This window comes from Lycium barbarum, chromosome 1 (assembly GCF_019175385.1).
Source record: "Lycium barbarum isolate Lr01 chromosome 1, ASM1917538v2, whole genome shotgun sequence".
Taxonomy (NCBI): Eukaryota; Viridiplantae; Streptophyta; class Magnoliopsida; order Solanales; family Solanaceae; genus Lycium; species Lycium barbarum.
In genome coordinates this window covers 2,928,222-2,950,271 of record NC_083337.1, presented here as the reverse complement: position 1 = coordinate 2,950,271, position 22,050 = coordinate 2,928,222, and the positions used below count along the sequence as shown (strand labels likewise).

Below are 22,050 nucleotides of genomic sequence, written 5' to 3'. Positions count from 1 at the left end.
CAATGATCTGAAGTTCTGATAATAAAATAGGAAAGCCAATCAGAAAGTCCTGAAATAATGTGATTTCACTTTCACTTATTTATACAGAATGTACCACATCTAACCTCTATTCTCTAGGAGGAAAAGACTGCATTTTTAGACAAATGTGGAATTTCGCAGACCAAGTAACCACAACTTGCATATGCTTTTATACTGTAGCCTATGGTCTTTCTGAATGATATTACATACAATACATTATTTCAATTGTGTTTTTCTAAGTTTCAACAATCAACACAAAGAATTCTGATACTTGGCTGAAAAGGTTTTTATTCTTGCCTTGCTGAAGTCTAGCCACGAATAATTTCAGAGCCAATTTTAGTTTCTTTTTCAGAGTTTATTTTAGTGAGTGCATGTAACTGTGGTGTTTCATGGTAAATTGACAAAGGCTTATCGGTAATTATACCTTTTACATTCTGGTAGCTTGACCGAAGTTTATTCCTGGTTCATTGGTAATATTTTACATTCTGGTCTGCCGATATGACACATGCCTTGCATCCTAATCCACATTTCCGCGGCATATGACTCATTAAAGGCGGAAATTCATGAATTTATTCGTTCTCAGGGTTTGAAGTCAAGATTTTTGGTTAAAGGTAGAGGGATATCATCTCACTATACTCGTGGATGGTCAATATTACTCCCTCCATCCTAAAATCTTTTGTTGATTGCAGAGAATGGAAAATGTACATTCTAGCAGAAGGAACATTGAGGATCAACTAGATGCTCGCCATGTCCTTTCCAAGTAGATTAGGAAGATTTTAATATTTTCTTATCGCGATCGAGAGGACTACAAACATATGATCTTTCAGTTTTGTTAGATGAAAGCAAAAGAGTACAGAATTTAGTGTATATATCTTTATCCAAATGGTATCTTCTAGCTTCCTTATAACTTTTTTATGAACTCCGCATCAGGAAATGGCAGTGATGTGTATGCTCATAGCTGAGCCAAACTCAAATTTGTGACTAACATTTCATACGACAAATGATTGTTGTAATGAACCCCACAAAATCTTCAAGAGTTTACAATGTTTGGGCCGTGCTAGCACGGGCTTTACTCATCTAGTTTTCTTTTAATAATCCTCTATGACTATTTAGAAAAAATAATTACTTGAAATAACCCATGTTTGTAACATTATCCGAAATGACCCAATTTATAATCACTTCAAAAGCCTTTAAATGTGATTCTATCAGGTTAGGGTACCTTAGATATAACAGAAGTGATAATACAATCGAAAAAATGTTGCATATTATTGCATACAATAGAATTTTCTTGGATATAAATGCCTCTTATACATTATTATAAACTCTATACATTATTATACACTTTTATACAAGGTTGATACATTGTCTACTCCAGTTGTATAATGTTGTATATTGTGAAAAGTGGCTATGCGGGGTGTAACTTAAAAATAGGAAAAAAGGGTAAAAAAATGCCCCTCTACGTTGGAAAAAGAGCAAACAATATCCTCCATTATAAATGTGGGTCAAAAATACCCCTCCTATCATGAAAGTTTTCAAATATACTCCTGTCTTAACGAAAATTCCCAACATAACCCGATTTCACTTTTAAACCCGTTCCATTTAAATTCGACTCAACTACATAAAAAACTCTTATGTGACCAACTTGTTCTCGAGTACTATATATGGGGCCACTAGCAACAGGAGGAGCAGGTAACCATGTATATGAATATGAATCCATTGATATTTGAAAGTTATAGCTGAACTAGTGGGAGTATACCTGGGGCTTAGGCTTGTGACCATAGTTAATGGTCCCCACTAAGTATCTGATACTAATATTGGAGTATGATTGTATTCGGATTTGTGCCGCGCAAGGCTCATTTATGAGGAAAGTACTCTTACCATGAATTGCTCTTATCAAGAATTTTTCATACCCAAGGCTCAAATCCGAGACCTCTGATTCATTTTTGTGAGTGTAGACTTAAAAAATTACCAAAATCTGTCTATCAAATTTCATATTCTAAGATGGACAAGGAGGTGTTATCATATGAAAATAAGAGCAATTAATTGTCATCTCGATGACTAATAGCTTGTTTCGTCAAATTTCTCAGAAGTCAAAAATGTTTTTTTTTTCCCTTCAAAAAAGTGTTTATTTTAGAGAGTAAAGGTGTTTGATCAAGCTTTTAAGCAAAAATAAGTGTTTTTAAATAATAGCATAAGTTGTTCTTCAAAAGCTAATTTTTTATTTTTTTAATGGAAGCACTTTTGAAATCTTGGTCACGTCCAAATTGCTGCTTTAATACTAGCAAACAGTATTATTTTAATTGATCAACCAAACACAAATTGCTATTCTCCAGAAATATTTTTTCGAAAATCACTTTTAAAAATAAACTCTAAAATCTTGGCCAAATAAACTATAATATTCTATTGTGTAATTTCATAAAACTCGAATGAAAAGCATAACTCTCTGCTTCTGTAGCATCTGATCAGCCATAAAGTTGTTTCTTTAACAAAAAATGTGGAATATCATCACATCTGAGTTGGTCTATTTAACTCTTTCATGTAGTTGCTGTCTCAAGAAGCCTTTTGCAAAACTAATTGCATGATCTCTTCGTTCACTTTTGATTTCTAAATATCTTCTCCCTCCCTTTTCTCCGTACTCATTTGTCATGTCGCACCCAATTGAGTACGTAATTAGACTTAAATTAATTTTGAATGAGTCTTCTAAAGTTACATTTCTAGTTTAATTGATGTAATGTTATGGTTGGGTCTGTTTACCTCCTCCAAACCCTTTTTTTCGTCCTGTGGTAGCGTAATGCACGCTTCTTTCCTTGCATGATCTATTGTTCTAACACTTCTTAAATAACAGAGTCCAAGTAAAGTTCATATCCAAGTACTTTTACTCCAAATGCCTACAGATCTTTTTCAATATACGCAACTTTCAGGTTGGAGGTAGAGGTAGAGGATGCATCCTCTCGTCTAATAAAAGACAATATATAACTCATTGCTAATGTAGCATCTGATCAGCTGCTATAATAACGTTGTATAATGGAAGATCCTCTAACCAAAAAATATGGAACAGCATCACATCTAAGTTGCTCCATTTATGTCATTCTTTCATGTACTTGCTGTCTCAAGAAGCCATTTTGCAAACTACTTGCATGTCTCTTCTTTCACTTCTAATTCTAAATATATTCTTCATTCCTTTTTTTAGGTACTCTTTTGTCCAGTACTTAATTAGTTGAGAACAACAACAACAACAACCCAGTGAAATCCCACATCGTGGGGTCTGGGGAGGGTAGAGTGTACGCAGACCTTACTCCTACCAAGGTAGGACGGCTGTTTCCGAAAGACCCTCGGCTCAAGAGAAGCATAAAAGCATAAAAAGGTCAGATAAGGCTAGGAAATTCAAAGTGACATGGAAAAGCAATAATATAAAATAAAATAATGCAATCGACACAGATACCACAGAATAATCAAAGCACAGGAAATAGCAGATAGTAGCATAAATCGGAGCACAAGAAATTATATTGCGATACAGCGACTACTAATAAGAACGGATAACGAGACTATCTACTAGCCTTCTACCCTAATTTGGGTCCTCCAAACCCTCCTATCTAAGGTCATGTCCTCGGTAAGCTGTAATTGCGCCATGTCGTGTCTAATTACCTCTCCCCAATACTTCTTCGGCCTACCCCTACCTCGTCTGAAACCATCTATGGACAACCTCTCACACCTCCGCACTGGGGCATCTGTGTCTCTCCTCTTCACATGCCCAAACCATCTCAATCTCGCTTCTCGCATCTTGTCTTCCACCGAGGCCACCCCCACCTTATCCCGAATATCCTCATTCCTAATCCTGTCGCTCCTGGTGTGGCCACACATCCATCTCAACATTCTCATCTCGGCAACTTTCATCTTTTGAACGTGAGAGATCTTAACTGGCCAACACTCTGCCCCATACAACATAGTCGGTCTAACCACCGCTTTGTAGAACTTGCTCTTAAGTTTTGGTGGCACCTTCTTGTCACATAGCACTCCGGAAGCAAGCCTCCATTTCATCCACCCTGCCCCAATACGATGTGTGATATCATCGTCAATCTCCCCGCTGCCTTGCACAATAGACCCAAGGTACTTAAAACTACTTTTCTTCTGGATGGCCTGGGTACCAAGCCTCACTTCCACGCCAGCCTCCTGAGGTGCTTCACTGAACTTACACTCCAAGTACTCTGTCTTGGTCCTACTCAGCTTAAACCCTTTAGCCTTCAGAGTATGTCTCCAACCCTCCAGCTTAGCGTTAACTCCGCTACGAGTCTCGTCAATCAGGACTATGTCGTCCGCGAAAAGCATACACCATGGCACCTCACCTTAAATTTGCCGTGTCAATCCATACATCACTAAGGCAAATAGAAACGGACTAAGAGCTGATCCTTGATGCAACCCCATCACAACTGGAAAGTGCTCTGAGTCTCCTCTTACTGTCCTTACTTTGGTTTTGGCACCCTCATACATGTCCTTGATCACCCTAATGTACGCCACAGGTACACTTTTAGCCTCCAAGCATTTCCATAGGATCTCTCTTGGAACTTTGTCATAAGTTTTTTCTAGGTCGATGAGTACCATGTGTAAGTCTCTCTTCCTCTCCCTATACTGCTCCACCAATATTCTCACAAGATGGATGGCTTCTGTAGTTGAGCGTCCCGGCATAAATCCAAACTGGTTCTCTGAAATAGACACACCTCTCCTCACCCTCATCTCCACCACCCTTTCCCACACTTTCATAGTATGGCTTAGCAGTTTGATACCTCTATAGTTGTTACAACTCTGGATATCTCCCTTATTCTTGTACAGAGGGATCATTACACTCGCCCTCCATTCTTCGGGCATCAATGTCGTCTTAAAGATGACATTAAACAACCTAGTCAGCCACTCCAAACCTGCCGGCCCCGCGCTCTTCCAAAATTCCCCAGGGATCCCGTCAGGTCCGATCGCTCTTCCCCTGCGCATCCTACGAACAGCACCCCTAACCTCCTCAACCTTAATACTCCTGCAATACCCAAAATCACAGCGCCTTCCTGTATGTTCTAAATCTCCCAACACAATGTCTTTGTCCCCTTCTTCATTCAAGAGTTTGTAGAAGTATGCCTGCCATCTCCGTCTAATGAGAGTCTCCTCTACCAATACTTTGCCATGCTCGTCCTTGATGCACTTTACTTGATCCACATCACGTGCCTTTCTCTCCCTCGCCTTGGCTAGCCTGAACAATTTCTGGGCCCCTCCTTTCTCTTCTAGTTCAGCATACATGCGTTCAAAAGCTGCCGCTTTTGCCGTCGACACCGCCAACTTCGCCTCTTTCCTCGCCATCTTATAAAGCTCCGTGTTTGTCCACTTCTCCACCTCATCCTTGCTTTCTATCAACTTCGCATACGCCACTTTCTTTGCTTCCACTTTCCCTTGAACTTCTCCATTCCACCACCAGTCTCCTTTATGCTAGCCACGACTACCTGTCGAGACCCCCAACACTTCCCTTGCTACCACCCTAATGCAACTAGCTGTCTTATCCCACATACTGGTCGCATCCCCACTACTATCCCAGGCCCCATATCCTTCAATTTCTCTCCTATCTCCAGTGCACTAATCGTGGTCAAACCACCCCATCTGATCCTAGGTCGGTCATCCACGACCCTCTTCTTCCTCGTCCTCTTGATCCCTAAATCCATCACCAAGAGCTTATGTCGGGTTGTAAGATAGTCGCTCGGAATGACCTTACAATCTTTGCACAGACCTTTATCATCCTTCCGAAGGAGTAAAAAGTCTATCTGAGTTTTAGCCACCGAACTACGGAAGGTTACCAAGTGTTCCTCCTTCTTTGGAAAACTCGAATTGGCTATCACTAACCCAAAAGCTCTTGCAAAATCCAAAAGTGAGACTCCTCCTCCATTTCTGTCACCGAAGCCAAAGCCTCCATGCTCATCGTCATAACCTCCCGAAATAGGCCCGATGTGTCCATTGAAATCACCTTCCACGAATAACTTCTCAGTAGGCGGTATGCCTCCTACTAACTCGTCCAAATCCTCCCAAAAGCGCCTCTTCTCCTCCTCGCCTAAGCCCGCTTGCGGCGCATATGCACTAATAATGTTCAAAGTGAGTCCTTCAACGACCACCTTAATCGACATCATCCTATCAGTGGCCCTCCTAACCTCTACCACCTGATCCCTTAATTCATTATCCACTAAAATGCCCACCCCATTTCTATACTTCGACCTACCAGAGAACCACAGCTTATACCCGTCTACCTCCTTAGCTTTAGGACCTACCCATTTGGTCTCTTGGATACAAGCTATATTAATCTTCATCTTCTTAAGAATCTTAACTAGCTCTATGGACTTCCCCGTTAACGTTCCAATGTTCCAAGAACCTACTCTCAACCTAGACGCTCCTTTAAACCACTTACCCCTCCTAACCCTCGCCCCCGTCCTCGAACGAGAACATGACCCTAGTCTACCATCACTAAGCAAAGCCACAAGAAAGAGTATGAACTAATAAATTTAAAAGTCTAAAGTTAGCAAAATATTACTACAAATGTATGGACATGGATATAGCAACCGGAGGTACCAACTCCAGTTGAACTGAACCTGGTCGTCGCCGGAAAATACTGGTCAACGTCCGAGTTACTGTTCACTATTGAAATTCTGTTCCCAAATACCTGAAACAGGAGAAGAGAAGAGGGGGGGGGGGGGGGGGGGGGAAGAAAAAAGGAGCAGGAAAAGAAAAAGGAAAGAAAAAAGAAAACAGTAGGGAAAAAGAGGGGGCTGCCGGAAAATTCTCCGGCGATGGCGCGACTGAGTTCTTGCAGCGCCAACAACAGCTAGGAAAGAAAAAAAAGGAGAGAAAAGGGGGAAAAAAAAAGGAGAAGAGAAGAAGAATAGAAGATGAAGAAAAGGGAAGGGGAAAAAGTAGATCTGGCCGGAAAAGTGGCCGGCGTTACCTGATCGCCGGAGTTACCTGGTCGTCGGGCGCTGTCTGGTCGCCGGACGTGGTGGCAGGTGGGGTGGAGGGGGAGAGGCAATGTTACCGTTGAGGGTAGAGGGGAGAGAAGAGAGAGAAGAGAAGAGAGATAAATTGCTTAATTAGTTGAGTATTATATTTAAAATAGTCGACGAGTCTTCAAAAGTGACATTCGTAATTTAATTAAAGTACTGTTATTATCACGCTTGCTTGTTCTTTCCTTGGTAACAATATTGATGATGCCATTCATTACGAGGAAGGGAAGTAAGTGAAATGTTGAGTTAATTGTACATATAAGGTGAATAATTCTTACTACTCACGAATTTCAACTTTACAAACTTTATTTGCAGGTGAAGTTCGTATCCGCGTACAACTTTTACTTTGACAAACACCGTGCAACTTCAATATAATACTCATCAAAAATGCCTATTTAACCTTTTTTAGTATAGGCAAATACGAGGTCGTTTAATTTGGTAGCCTTTAGAATTATGCAAGTATTATTAATACAAGGATTAGTTATGAAAGAATATACGTATTATTTTATGCAGGTATGAGTTATGCAGATTTTAGTTATTACACCTTTTAGTCTGCATAAAATAATTCATAGATTTTTTTTTATTACATAGGGTTAAGGGTGTTCACGGTTTGGTTAAAAACCGATTCAAATCGAAAACCAAAACTAAACCGATTGAATAAATCGATATTTACTTGGGTTAGGTTTAGTTTGGTTTTGAATTTTTAAAAACCTATAATATTTGGTTTGGTTTTGGTTTTACTAATAGCAAACCGAAGAAAAAACTAAACTGAACCGACAAATTTTATACATAATTTTTATAATTATATATACACAATATATTAATTTTTAGAAATACTTTTAAATAATTTATATAATTTTTAAGCAAAAGTTTGTTTTATCTCTAATAGGCTAATGAACTTTATACCTTAAGTCGATTTTAAAAAAGAAATCCATGAATTCAAACTTATTTATTCAAAGAAACAAGTATATGAGATTTACCTAAATTAATTTTTTGTATTTCTTATAAACTTTATTTACTTAATTTAAATCATAATTTAAATCATAAATCCTAAGACATGTTCTACATAATGCAAGAAACTATAACTAACACAATAAAAGGGTAATAATGGATTATAAGTTGGAAAATGATAGAAAATTCTCTCCTAATTGTAGGGAAAAACATGAAAGAGATAAATACCGTTAATTTTCTTAAAAACTGAAAAATCAACCCAAACCGATGGATATGTATTATATTTAGTTTGGTTTGGTTTTAATAATTTTAAAATCAACTAAATTGGTTTGGTTTTGGTGTTAACCCAAAATCGACGCAAACCGACCCATGAACACCCCTATAGTGGGTAAGGGAAGGAAAAATGGGAGAGGAAATTATAACATGAGATTCAAACCCTCCCCAATAAGGTGAAAGTTCAGGTAGTCAATCAACCAAACCAAACACCGCTTTTATATATGAATAACTTAACTCCTAACCAGCTATCAAATACGATATTACTTATGTATAATTTAGTATCTGCAATTCTGCATAACTCATCTCCAAACCAGCTACCAAACGAGATAAATTTGCATGAAGAATGTTAAGCAGCGAGTTTACCAGCATGAAGAAACTTCAAGCCCGAATTAGATTTCAGGCCCAAACATGAACTCATTTTGCTCTCCGAGCCCATTTGAGCCCTGTTTCCAATCGTCGGGCCAGCAAGAACGCGAACTTCAAGCCCGAATTTGCTTTCAGGCCCAAATATGAACTCGTTTGTCCCATCTCCGAGCCCATTTAGGCCCGTTCTCCATTTCTACTAGGGTCTCCACACCCAAAAGAAGGAACTTCTAACTTCCTTCTTTCTCTATGGCATCACCAAACCCTAATAACAACTCGCCATTGACCAGCCCCGTTGACCAGCGCCGCCTTCAATTTACTCCCGTCGATTTACCGATCGCTTCACCGGTAAGTATCCAATATTTACTGCAGAGCCAATATTTCTGTATTTTAGAATGATGACTTCAAGTGATAATAACTAGGTTCTAAGGGTCCGTTTGGCCATGAAAATTGTGAATATTTGAAAAAAAGTAGGTTTTGTTTTCAAAGTGAAAATAGTATTTGGAAATTGAAGTTGTTTTTGAATTATTGTGAGTGAAAAAAGTGAAAACGGTGAATAAAAAGTAAAAAAAAATATTCATGGGCAAACGGTCACTAAAACTAATATTTGTACATATTTAATAAATTCATTAATACAAATATACTATTTGAGCAAAAGCTATTGTGAAAGAGAAGGAAACGAATGAGCGTTTTGAAGAGGAGTAAGTTCTGTATATAATGAATCAGCTAGTATTGCTCTGTGGTTGAGTCGATGTTTTAAAGGAAAAAAGTTGTTTTTATGCTTAATGTATCTCTTGAGTTTGTTTAATTCATCTGTGTCGTTGTCTTTTGCTGATAGAAATTGAATTAGAACACGGATGATTCATGAAAATTTAGCTTAAAGTAGAAATTCAGATAGTTTTGGAGTTTCCAGTGATGAATTTTGTGCTTATTCGGGCATTGATTAAGAAAAAGTTCGAATGGTCACTGTCATAGCAGGGGAAATGAGAAAGGAGTGTTTTTTTGTTTTGTTTTAACCATCGGGTATCTGTAACCAACTGGCCAGACTAATCACTATTCAGTACTCGTGCTGGATAGAATTCATGAAGCTAAGGTTTAAAGTAGAATTCAGCTGGTTTTGGAGATTACACTGATGGATTTGAGATTATATTATGAGCCTATTGGGCATTGATTTAAAAAACGCATAGATTAAAAAAATTTAGTTTGAATGGCCACTTTGTCGTAGCAGGGAAAATGATAAAGGGGAGTGAAAAGATCTCTTTTTTTGTTTAACTATCCGGTATCCGAAACACACTGGCCAGAGTAATCCGTATTTGAGACAGATAGACTAATATGGGTAAAGCGCACTCTACCAGGAAGTTTTCACCTCCAGAGTAACTAAATAAGCTTTGAAATGGAACGTTAAAAACCTTAGATACCAAGTATTTCTTCCAAGAAGCTACTACAGTACACATTTGATAATGGTACGTTTCTTTAGGATTGCCATCTTGCTGAACCGTGGGATTAATATATACTGAAGCAGTTATGATATTAGCACTATTTAGATGTCATCAATCAGTCTATAAATCGATTGCATTACTGACAAAGACTAATGTAGTAGATTTACAAGAATGCTTATCTCTGAGAAGTAGTAAATTTACAAGAATGCTTATCTCTGAGAAGTACGAAAGAAAGCAAGGTGTTGCAACTAGTGATTTGTCAAGTTTGATCCTTCCTTAGCCAAAACTTCAAGCCTAACTCTTTGAAGTACCCGATTATATAGCCTGTTTGGCCAAGCTTTTGGGAAGCTAAAAGTACTTAATTTTTTTTTTCAGAAAGGTGCTTAAGTTAGAAAGTTGAGGTGTTTGGCCAAACTTTTAGGGAAAAAAATAGTGCTTTTGAGTAGTAGTAGAAACTGTTTTTTAGAAGATAAAAAAGTAGTTTTTTCCTAGAAACACGTTTGAAACTTGGCCAATTATAAATTACTGCTCTAATATTGGCAAAAGTGTTTTCCAAATTGATTAGCAAAACACAAAATGCTACTCTCCAAAAGTAATTTTTCCTGAAGCACTTTTTGAAATACAGATTTTGGGAGCTTGGCCAAACAGATTTAAAGTATATTTAGGGCTTGACAAGGTATTATGCGATGCATTCTCAAAAAGGCAATGGTTGACCCATATGGTTTATGCTATCATGTATCCACTTTAAAATATGTCTGCAGCTTCCGTTTCTTGTATATGGCGTTAAATCATAGGATCTTCCTTGAGGCTCGTTTTTGCAAAAGATAATGACCCGTTGTTGATGATATTTCATTTTATGAATTTGTACATGTTATCCACATACCACTGGGTATGCTGTTGTATGTTATTATCGACATACAGTGGTTTTATTGAGACATATAAATAGCTCAAAGTTGTACGTACCCTTAGTTTTTGAATATACTGCCTTGTGTGATTTCATGTTAAAAGTTTAACGTGCATCAGCTGGATTGGATTTCCTTCACTGATTCATATTTGTAAACTGGTTGCTATTATTTAGGCGGCAGATGCTATTCCTGAGGGTATTGTGGATATAACCACTCTGACTGAAGGAAGCACAGGTGAGAAACGAAAAAGAGAAGGAAGATTAAGATCTAGAGTTTGGCAACACTTTACGAAGCTAATAAAGGAGGATGGAACTTGTGACAAATGCAAGTGCAATCATTGCCATAAAGTTTTCACTTCTTCAACCCGAAGTGGAACGACTCATTTGCTTCGTCATATAAGTGAAGGAATATGTCCGGTATTTAAGAAAGTCAAAAAGGAAAACTCGCCAACAGTTTTCAGCTATATCGGCGGTAGCATAGACCGAAAAGTCAGTATTAACCCTTGGAAGTTTGATCAAGAACTAGGTCAAGCATCTTATGAACAGTCAATTGATGCACACGATGACTTGTTGCCGATGGGATTAGATGATATTGAACGTCCAACATGCACTACGTCAGAAGGTAACTATGGTGGGGGGCACACATCAATGCCTGTATTTTCTAAACTTCCTCAGCAACCTACTGTGAAGTCCCGTCCTATTGCAGAACCATGGATGACTGAGTTAAGGGCTTGTGTGGGTAAACTCGTTGAACTCACAAATGAACGAGTGTCAACAAAGCCTAGCATGGATATTAAGACTAGTGTGGCTGTTAGTACTCCCGATCTCTCTATGGCTTCTGTTGTGAAGTGCTTGAATGAGATGGAGGATATTCCACAATCAAGTGCGATGTATTTAGATGCTTTGGATATCGTAAGGGATCCAGAAGAAAGAGAGTGCTTCGTTTGTTTAAACCCAGAGCCACGTAGGAGATGGCTGCAAAGGATGTTGCATCGTCGTTTTCCCTTACGTTATAGCACCGATGTTTGACCAACTGTAAGTAGTCAATTAGCAATTGCTGAAACACAATCAGCACTTACTAAAGAAAAGGGAGAGATCATTTGACAACTGCGCGAGGTCTTTTCATGATCAGTTTTTTAGTTTGAAGAAGTGTCTTCATTCAAGCGACAGTACAGAAGAAGAACGAAACAAAGTGAGAATGATATCAAGCTTTGGCTATTGACATATTTGCCATGACCTTTTGTACTGTACAATTTCTGTTGTTTCGTATGAGGATTCCATAGTAGGGAAAGGAACATATTGGGAGCTTAATGATTGTACTATCTGAATATCAAGAATAAAGATATCTTTTTTTTTAATTTGAAAATGTGATGAAAATCTTATCAAAGAATAGCACTTAAGAGAGTGCAATTGATGACCAGTACAACCCTGTACAATATGCATCTTACTAAACTAGCTACATGTGAAAAGAAGTGAGTAAATTAATCATCCTATCCACTTCTTATACATTTGGCCAAGAGATAAACATCTATGCTTTAAGGTACAAATATTCTCACGTAAAGGCAAAATGAGAAGAAGAGGAGGAGGACAATCACTTTTGAGTTGTTTGCTATGCGCTATGAATTTTCCTTTTCTTGTTTTTTCAATTTCTTCTCTCTTAATTTCTCAGAGAACTAATGGATATACCAATGCCTGCTTTAACATTTGATTAAAATTTTAGGTTTCAAAGAATTAAACGATGGAAATTAGTAAGTTACGTGTTAAAAAGATTGAGGATGCACGACACAACACTGGAAAGTGAAGTATTGTGGAGAATCACTTCCTTCCATTTTAATTTATGTGACATTACGATTGAGCACAATTTTTTTTTTTTTTAAACAGCTTATGATCTAAACTAAATCTCAGGCATTTGTATGACTATCTTTCATTAAAAGGTAAAATGAGAATTTTAAAGTTAAATTATTTATGAATATGGAAATGTAACATTATTTGTGAAACAGACTAAAAATGAAATTATGCACATTATTTGAGATGAATTTTGATGTGAATCCACACATTAACATTTTAGCATTTTCTAAATAAATAATAGTATGTTGAAAATTACGTAAACATACTATAAATTGTAACAATTTTATACTTATATAATAATTATTTCAGAATTATTCTATTGAAATATTACTATCAATATGCAAAAAAGTAATTAGACATGTAGATAGAGGCTATATCTGCAACTTCACTTCCATTTTTTGCAGCTATAAATATCTGTTGCTATTTGATAAACCCTCACTCCCTTTCTCCTTTAGGGTTTTTGCAGCAAAAAATGGCGACTCGATACCTGACCCGTTCACTATTCACAACTCTCTCTCGCTCTACCCTTTCTCTCTCTACACCACCACCGCCTTCCTTCTCTCTCCTCCGTCTCCGCCCACTCATCGCCGCCGCGCGTGGTTTCACTCCTTCAACAGCTACGGCTGCGGCGGCGCGTGGTTTTGCGACGCGCCAAACATCGTCGTCGTTGAGTGACCCGAACCCTAACTGGTCTAACCGTCCCCCTAAGGAGACGATACTGCTTGACGGATGTGATTTTGAACACTGGCTTGTTGTGATGGAGAAACCCGAAGGTGACCCGACCCGTGATGAGATTATTGATAGCTACATCAAAACCCTAGCTACCATTGTTGGAAGGTTCGTTAACATCAGTTAATCAATCAATCAATTAAAGCTTGTTTGGATGTTTTGTTACGTATTGTTTCATAACTTACTGTATTGTATCATATTTGTTTTGACCCGACCCGACCCGAAATGAGATTATTGATAGTTACATCAAAACCTTTTAGCTACGATTATTGGAAGGTTCGTAACATCAGTTAATCAATCAATCAATTAAGCTTTGTTTGGATGTTTTGTTACGTATTGTTTCATAACTTATTGTATTGTATCATATTTGGTTTGACCCGACCCGACCCGACCCGAGATGAGATTATTGATAGTTACATCAAAACCTTTTAGCTACGATTATTGCAAGGTTCGTAACATCAGTTAATCAATCAATCAATTAAGCTTTGTTTGGATGTTTTGTTACGTATTGTTTCATAACTTATTGTATTGTATCATATTTGGTTTGACCCGACCCGACCCGAGATGAGATTATTGATAGTTACATCAAAACCTTTTAGCTACGATTATTGCAAGGTTCGTAACATCGTTTAATCAATCAATTATAAGCTATTATGCCTCAAATCTCTAGCTTGTTTGGATGTTTGTTAGTACGTATTGTATTGTATCATATTGTTTTGATCCGACCCGAGATGAGATTACTGATAGTTATATCAAAACCCTAGCTACCATTGTTGGAAGGTAATGCTCTAGTCTTATTTACATTATTTAATCGATCAATTAAGGTAAAATTCGCTCATATTGTGAGTTTGGAAGGTTCGTAACATCGTTTAATCAATCAATTATAAGCTATTATGCCTCAAATCTCTAGCTTGTTTGGATGTTTGTTAGTACGTATTGTTTCATAACGTTTTTGTATTGTATCGTATTTGTTTTGACCCGACCCGGGATGAGGTTATTGATAGTTACGTCAAAACCTTAGCTACGATTATTGGAAGGTTTGTAACATCATCTAATCAATCAATTATAAGCTATTATGCCTCAATGTTTAGCTAGTTTGTGTTTGTGTTACTTTATTGTTTTATAAAGTTTGTGTTTAACTTTTTTTTTTTTATTCTTTTTGGAAATGAAAGGCTCTACATTATGTTGTTTCTTAGTTACATCATTTAATGGATAATTAAGGGAAATTATGCTATTTACACGTTTTAGCCCATATTTTGAATACACTATTAGATACTTTTATACAAGGTTGAATACTTTTATACAAGGTTGATATATTATGTATAATGCTTTTCCCCAAGTATAATGCTTTATAACATTGTATATTGGGCCACCTGGCGTAATATTTTATGTTGGGCTGTATATTTTTTGAAAATTTCGCTAATTTAATTGAATGCTTAAGCTGCTATGCCTCAATGTCTAGCTAGTTTGTGTCGTCTATATGAATCCTTTACAGCTTGTTAGGATGGTGGCTATGTATTGTTTACTATTGTATTGTATTGATTGTTACATAAATGTCCCACATTAAAGGATAAAATTGGATGATTAAATAATAAGCAAAGGTAAAGTGTGGAAAGATATAATGCAACGACAACAATAAGATACGATAAATTTAAGTAACTACCAAAACATTGTCGTCTTTGACTGAACCAAGCCCGAACTGGTCTAACCGTCCGCCTAAGGATACGATACTGCTTGATGGATGTGATTTTGAACATTGGCTTGTTGTGATGGATAAACCTGAAGGTGACCCGACCCGAGATGAGATTATTGATAGTTATATCAAAACCCTAGCTACGATTGTTGGAAGGTCAGAATTTAAATGCTCTATCGCTTTTGTTTGGTTTTATAGCATTTTTGGTCCCTCAGTTGTTGATAAAGTCTACTTTTAGTCCCTATGATATCCACGATTAACTTACATTTTGTTGTTTCTTATTTACAAGCTTTAGCCCATATTTTGAGTTTGTTATCCGGTTATCAAACATATTTGTGTATAAGCACCTTTTATACACTTTATACAAGGTTGATACATTATGTTTAGTGCTTTCCCCCCAAGTATAATGTTGTATAATATTGTATATTGTGCTACGTGGCGTAATATTTTATGTTGGGCTGTATATTTTTTGAAAATTTCCCTTATTTAATTGATCAATAAACCTACTATGCCTCAATGTCCAGCTAGTTAGTATTGCCAATATGAATGCTTTACAGCTTGTTTGGATGGTTGCTACATATTGTTTTAATTGATTATGAATCCTTTGCAACTTGTTTGGATGATTGTTACGTATTGTATTGTATCATATTGTTTTGATAAGTACAACTGTACAAGTATAGATATCATGTATCTTATGACCCTACCAGAGATGAGATTATTGATAGTTACATCAAAACCCTAGCTACAATTGTTGGAAGGTTCAAATTTAAATGGTCTGCATTTTTTGTTTCGTGTTTACATATTGTTTCATAGCGTATTTTGTATAGTTTGGATATATATATATATATATCATTTGGATAGATTTTTTTTACATAATGTCACACATAAAAGGATAGAATAGGAATATAGGATCAATAATAAGCAAAGGCAAAATGAGGAACAAGATAAACAACGTTGATAGGTACATGAAAACTCTCACTACAATTGTCAGAAGATTCGAATTTGAAATGCTCTATGTTTTTGTTTCGTATTTATATTGTTTAATCGATCAATTAAGCATACTATGCCTCCATCTGTAGCTAGTTTGTGTCGGGGATGTGAATCCTTTATATGTTGCAGCCTATGTGGGCTGCTAATTTATTGTAATGTTTAATTGCTCAGAAATGTTGAACTTGAGTATATTTAACTTGTTTTAGAAGACAAATTACATAGTGATCATATAAAACAGGTTCAATTGGAGCGGAATGGATATTGAGGGTTCATATAGCCATTAGTTGTTGTTGTTGTTGTTTACTCTAAATGGTTTAAACAATCTGCCTGTAATGGTCTATATTTCTCAACATTATTTAATCATCAATGAAGGTACTACCCTCAATCTCTAGCTAGTTTGTGTTGGTAATATGAATCCTTTAGATAACTACATTAAAACTCTTGCTACGATTATTGGAAGGTTCGAATTGAAATGCGCTACATTTGTTTCTTCTTTAACTTCATTTAATTGATTAATTAAGCTACTATGCCTCAATCTCTAGCTAGTTTGTGTTGGCAATATGAATCCTTTATATGTTGCAACCTATGCCGGCCGCTAATTTATTGTAATGTTTAATTGGTCAGAAGTGGAGGTAATAAGAGTGGGAAAAGGATATGAATTTGTATGTCTGGAGATAATATGAATCCTTTAGATAGTTGATGATCCCATTTTCAAATATGAATTGAATTGATTCTCTTTATTATATACATATATCTTTTTTTAATCTTCAACTTAATCTCCACAGCTTTGAGTGACCCCTTCCCCATCCTTTTGTTGTTGTTGTAAGCATGGAGTTGATGAAATATGAACGGAAGACTAAACCTTGATATAACCCAGAACAAATTCAATTTTTTTACCGCGAGATATGTTGGCAGCCCCGATCATTTGATTGGACTGCATGTTGCACTACACGGCCGCCAACTTATTATAATGTTGAATTTGCCAGAAATGGAAGTAATGAGAGAAGGAAAAGGGCATGTGAATTTTTGGGCTGTAGAAAAAATAGAGAACTCTCTCTCTCTCTCTTTTTTTTTTTTTTTTTTTTGAGAAGGTAACATAGAGAACTTGAGAATCTTTGACTACTTTTAGGAGACAAATCACTTAAGTGTTCGTATGAAGCAGGTCCAATTGGGGCAGAATGGATATTGAGGATCATATAGCCAATCACAACTAGCTTGGATTAGTACTTCGGCATGTAAAATACTTCCAAAGAAGTTTATTTAATTACTGTGGATGATTTATGTGATTAATTTATCTTGCAGCGAGGAAGAAGCAAGAATGAAGATCTACTCTGTCTCCACGAGACATTACTATGCATTTGGAGCTCTTGTATCCGAAGAACTTTCCTACAAGCTAAAAGGTGATGCATTTTTAGCCTTTTCTCTTTTATCTTTTTTTTGGTTATGTTTTGGTCTTTTGTCCAAGTATTTCTTGAAGGTGAAGAGGTGAAACTAAACATTTGTTCTTTCATCCATGCGCAGAATTGCCCAAGGTTAGATGGGTGCTTCCTGATTCATACCTGGATGTTAAGAATAAAGATTATGGAGGTAGGTAGTGACCAGTATTTGTTGTCACAATTGTGAAATAATAATATGATTTTATTACAATAAAAAACACTTGTCCTTCCTGGCCTATAGACTTCGGCGTGATTTCTTTTTTCAATTGTGTTTTCTGGCTGTGTATTTGCTTTCGTATCCAGTCCACATACATATATGCCTTTTGGGTGATCCTATTTTCTGTAACATAGTCTGATTGGCATGGAGATTTGAAAATTGTCAATTACTCAATTTGACTTGTATATTCATGATCTTAGTGGAATGTTAAAGTACTAGCTAAAGGAAATACTAAAATAGTAGCAAAACTTTGATCGGGAAAATGTAGTATTTCTTAGATGAAGTTGAATTCTTGAAATTTGTGGAAGTTACATAAAGTAGTGTTTTTGAAGTATGTCAGGAATGTCCCAAGGTGGAAAATGGCACATAATTGAGACAAGGGGATTATTGGAAATATGCAGTTGAAATATGAAATGCTCGACTCTGAACAGTAAATTCATTTATGATTTAATACATATGATAATTTATGTCGCGAGTAATGACACAAGAACAATCTATGGGAAAATTGAGACAAACTCGATATGTACTCATCAAAGGCTATTATTTCTGCTACAAGCTTATGTTGCATTCAGGCTCTTACTAAGTCTCCTGGTAGCATCACACTTAAATCACCAATCTTCTGCAGATTGTTGGCAATTTCATGAAGTCTCTTTCGTACATCATACATGTCTATCTTGCCCCTTGGTGGATATAATCATGTTCTTTTCTTGTACACCAGTACTTTATGACTGTTGTGGTGCATGTTGCAGGGGAACCTTTTATCAATGGGCAGGCTGTACCGTATGACCCAAAATACCATGAGGAGTGGGTGCGAAACAATGCCCGAGCTAATGAGAGAAACAGACGCAATGACCGACCTCGTAACTTTGACAGGTCCAGAAATTTTGAGAGAAGAAGAGAGATGCAGAACCCTGGATCCAACATGGGTGGTGGACCACCTCCCAATATGAGGAATGCGCCACCCCCCAACATGGGTGGGATGCAGCAGCCTAACATGGGAGGGCAACCCAACATGGGCGGGATGCACCAGCCTGGCATGGGAGGGCCACCTAACATGGGAGGACCGCAGCAGCCCAACATGGGAGGTCCACATCACAACTATGGTGGAGCGCCTCCCAATAGCTACGGTGGACCGCCTCCCAATAACTACGGTGGACCGCCTCCCAATAACTATGGTGGAGCGCCAAACAATCCGTCCAATCAGTACAATGGTGGACCAAACAATGGAGGCATGCCTTACCAAACAGGTCCAGGGCCAAACCAGAATTATTCTCCAAATACATCTGGTGGAAACCCTTATCAGAACCCAAATATGCCGCCTCCAAATCAGAACTACGCTCCAAATACGTCTGGTGGAAACCCTCAGCAGAATCAAAACATGCCTGGAAGAGATATGCCCCCTCCAAATTATCAGTAGGCAATTGTAGATAAGTATGAAATTTGTAATTTCTAGAATTTTATTGCACGAATTGAGAACACATATATCGTAGTTTTATAGGATGTTTGGCGCAAGTAATGGTTGAATGTGCAATAAGATGTGTTTTGTGATATGCATTATGCAATGCTAAAATTGTTTTCATCCTATTGTATTTTCATTACAATGCTGCTATATGAACATCCTCAGTTAATCGATTCTCCTGATGAGTTTTCTAGCCTGTAAAATGATTTCATATGGTTTACCATGGTCAATGTTCCAACTTTTAGGGAACATGATACGCAACAATAGGTACTAGAGATGCAGAGGTAAAGATTTTTTCGTTTTGCGCCTGCTGTGTTGTATTATTCTCTGTACTTGAAGATGTATCCATTGGATTGTAAAGATGTTTCCAACCAGATAAGGAAACTCATGACCAGCTACTCCATTTCCTTGTCAAACATCATCTAAAGAGATTGGAAAAAGAGTCTAGTTTGTTGATATATGGTTAAAACTTCTCTACAACAACCATTGTCTGTAACATTTCACTATATACATATAACATGCAAAATTGATTCTATAGAAAACATGATTGTTATAGTGAAATGTTATAGACATGTTTTTTTTAATTGGTTCTATAGAAAACATGACTGTTATAAAGATTTTTTTTTTTTTTTTTCGAAATTGCTTAATTTTACCATCAGTTGCACTTTCGTCTATTCATATTCTTATGGTTAGCAAGTTAGCTCATATTTTCTCTTGCCATAAACGGAACAACGCATGGAATATATGGATTTCAGCGTCCAAATTGCTCAAGAAAAAAGGTCTATATTTACGCTTCGACTTTTGACTATGGTTCAAAATTACCCTCAAGTTGGGAACTCTGTTTGGAGAGTTGAGGGGCAAAAACGAGATCTTCTTTCTTGACAGTGGGGTTATATTTCTCTCAGTTTTGATGTAGATGAGCAAATTTGATCCTTTTTCCAAAGGATTTTCTGGTGTTGTCAAGAAGTCCCAAGTATGTACACATTTTTGTTATTGTGGAGATGAGCTTGTAATTTATTGCCGGCCTACACCTTCTTCAAGCTAAACTCTCTTCCTCTTTTGAGTAAGAAAGTACTCCCACCGTCCCAATTTATGTGATATAGTTTGACTAGGCACGGAGTTTAAAAAAGAAGGGAAGACTTTTGAAATTTATGGTCTATAACAAATCATAGATATTTGTGTGGTTGTAAATCATTTCATTAAGGGTAAAGGGAGAAGTTTCAAGTTAAATTATTTCTAAATAAAGAAATGTATCATTCTTTTTGAGACAAACTAAAAAGAAAAGTGTATCACATAAATTGGGACAGACGGAGTATGATTCAAGCTTTTTAGAACTAAAGCAAAAAGGACAGCAATGACCATATACATGACTGAATTGGTGTTGATAGACATAGTATAAAAGAGGTATGGAATATATTATGTCCAATGAGTGTGGTAACTAGTGCTCCATTCGGTCCATTTTTATATGAATTTGATTAGGTACAAACGTTACAAAAAGTACAATATATACGCAAAAAGTAGGTAATGTCTCAGAGAATTAACTTGTAACAAGTTCAAATAGGGATACAACAACAACCCAGTGAAATCTCACATCTTGGGGTCTGGGGAGGGTAGAATGTACGCAGACCTTACTCCTACCAAGGTAGGATGGCTATTTCCGAGAACAAGTTCAAATAGGGATATTAAGATTAAATAGTTTTTGAGAAGAATACGTGTCTTTTTCTTCCGAACAGATTACTAAAAAGAAAAATCTGTCATATTTAGGACAAAAAGAGCAAAATTTCAAGCTCGAAAATTATTTTTATGTTTTTTTCGGGGCAATTATTTTTGTTGTCCATTATAATTTTTGTCTTAGTTATGTCACATTTTTCAAGACATCTTTATTTTTACATGTAAAGATTTGAAAATAAAGCACAAGATAACTTTCCAACATCATTTTTTTCTATTCAAATTATAAAAAGAAATTGTCGTCCGTTTTTCTTTTTTCTTTTCCTGTACCAGAATCGAACCCAAAAGCAAACCAGAATCTTCATCATCGAAAGTTGTGATAGGATGATAAGTACATTTTTACTTTTAACTAGAGATTTTGAGTTTGAATTTTAAGAATAGAATCGTCTTTAATAGAAAATACTTACCTATGAGGTGAATTTTTCGTCGTGAATCTGAATCTATCAAATTCAAAATCAGATACCAAACACTGAGCTAGAAACAATAAAAATGAAGAAAACTTATAAGTAGTAGTGTCAGCTTCACTTCTTGAGCAGCTGATGTTAGCCATATCAATACTAGATCTCAGGTTACTTTCTATTTTATCATTCTCGTTTCCTTTAGTTAATTGTCATTTTCAATGTGTATATATATGTGAATGAAATGAACTTGAATAGAGCTGATTGGCTATAGAAGATTCATATATTCAATTTTAACTTGTTTAGGATTGAGACGTATAGGATTGAGATGTAGTTGATCGATTAACTTTTATAATTTGTTGAATTGTGTTGACCTGTTTCAGTGACTTCTATTAAACACTTTAGGTTTGCAACACACCTTCAAAATATTCTGTTGATGGATGATAGGTCTATTGTCTATGATAAGACCATATCGAATTGGGCTTTAGTCTAGTTCTTCTTTCGTGAAAATTTGCATCTGTCTACTCTGATAAATGGAGGAGACCAGTACCAAAAGACAGTCTTAACTCATTGGAGATGCTG

At 36.7% G+C, this 22,050-nt stretch overlaps 2 protein-coding genes across 2 annotated transcripts; both read left to right on the top strand.

Moving 5' to 3' along the window:
- Positions 1 to 8,603: 8,603 nt before the first annotated feature.
- Positions 8,604 to 12,336, top strand: LOC132629007 (uncharacterized). Its single transcript, XM_060344757.1, has 2 exons — positions 8,604 to 8,975; positions 11,145 to 12,336. Exons 1-2 carry the CDS (start codon positions 8,877 to 8,879, stop codon positions 11,997 to 11,999), a joined length of 954 nt encoding a protein of 317 aa, XP_060200740.1. The 5' UTR covers positions 8,604 to 8,876; the 3' UTR covers positions 12,000 to 12,336.
- Positions 12,337 to 13,243: 907 nt separating this feature from the next.
- Positions 13,244 to 19,524, top strand: LOC132629004 (multiple organellar RNA editing factor 8, chloroplastic/mitochondrial-like). Its single transcript, XM_060344753.1, has 4 exons — positions 13,244 to 13,655; positions 17,533 to 17,630; positions 17,752 to 17,817; positions 18,633 to 19,524. Exons 1-4 carry the CDS (start codon positions 13,291 to 13,293, stop codon positions 19,298 to 19,300), a joined length of 1,197 nt encoding a protein of 398 aa, XP_060200736.1. The 5' UTR covers positions 13,244 to 13,290; the 3' UTR covers positions 19,301 to 19,524.
- The last annotated feature ends 2,526 nt before the right edge of the window (positions 19,525 to 22,050 follow it).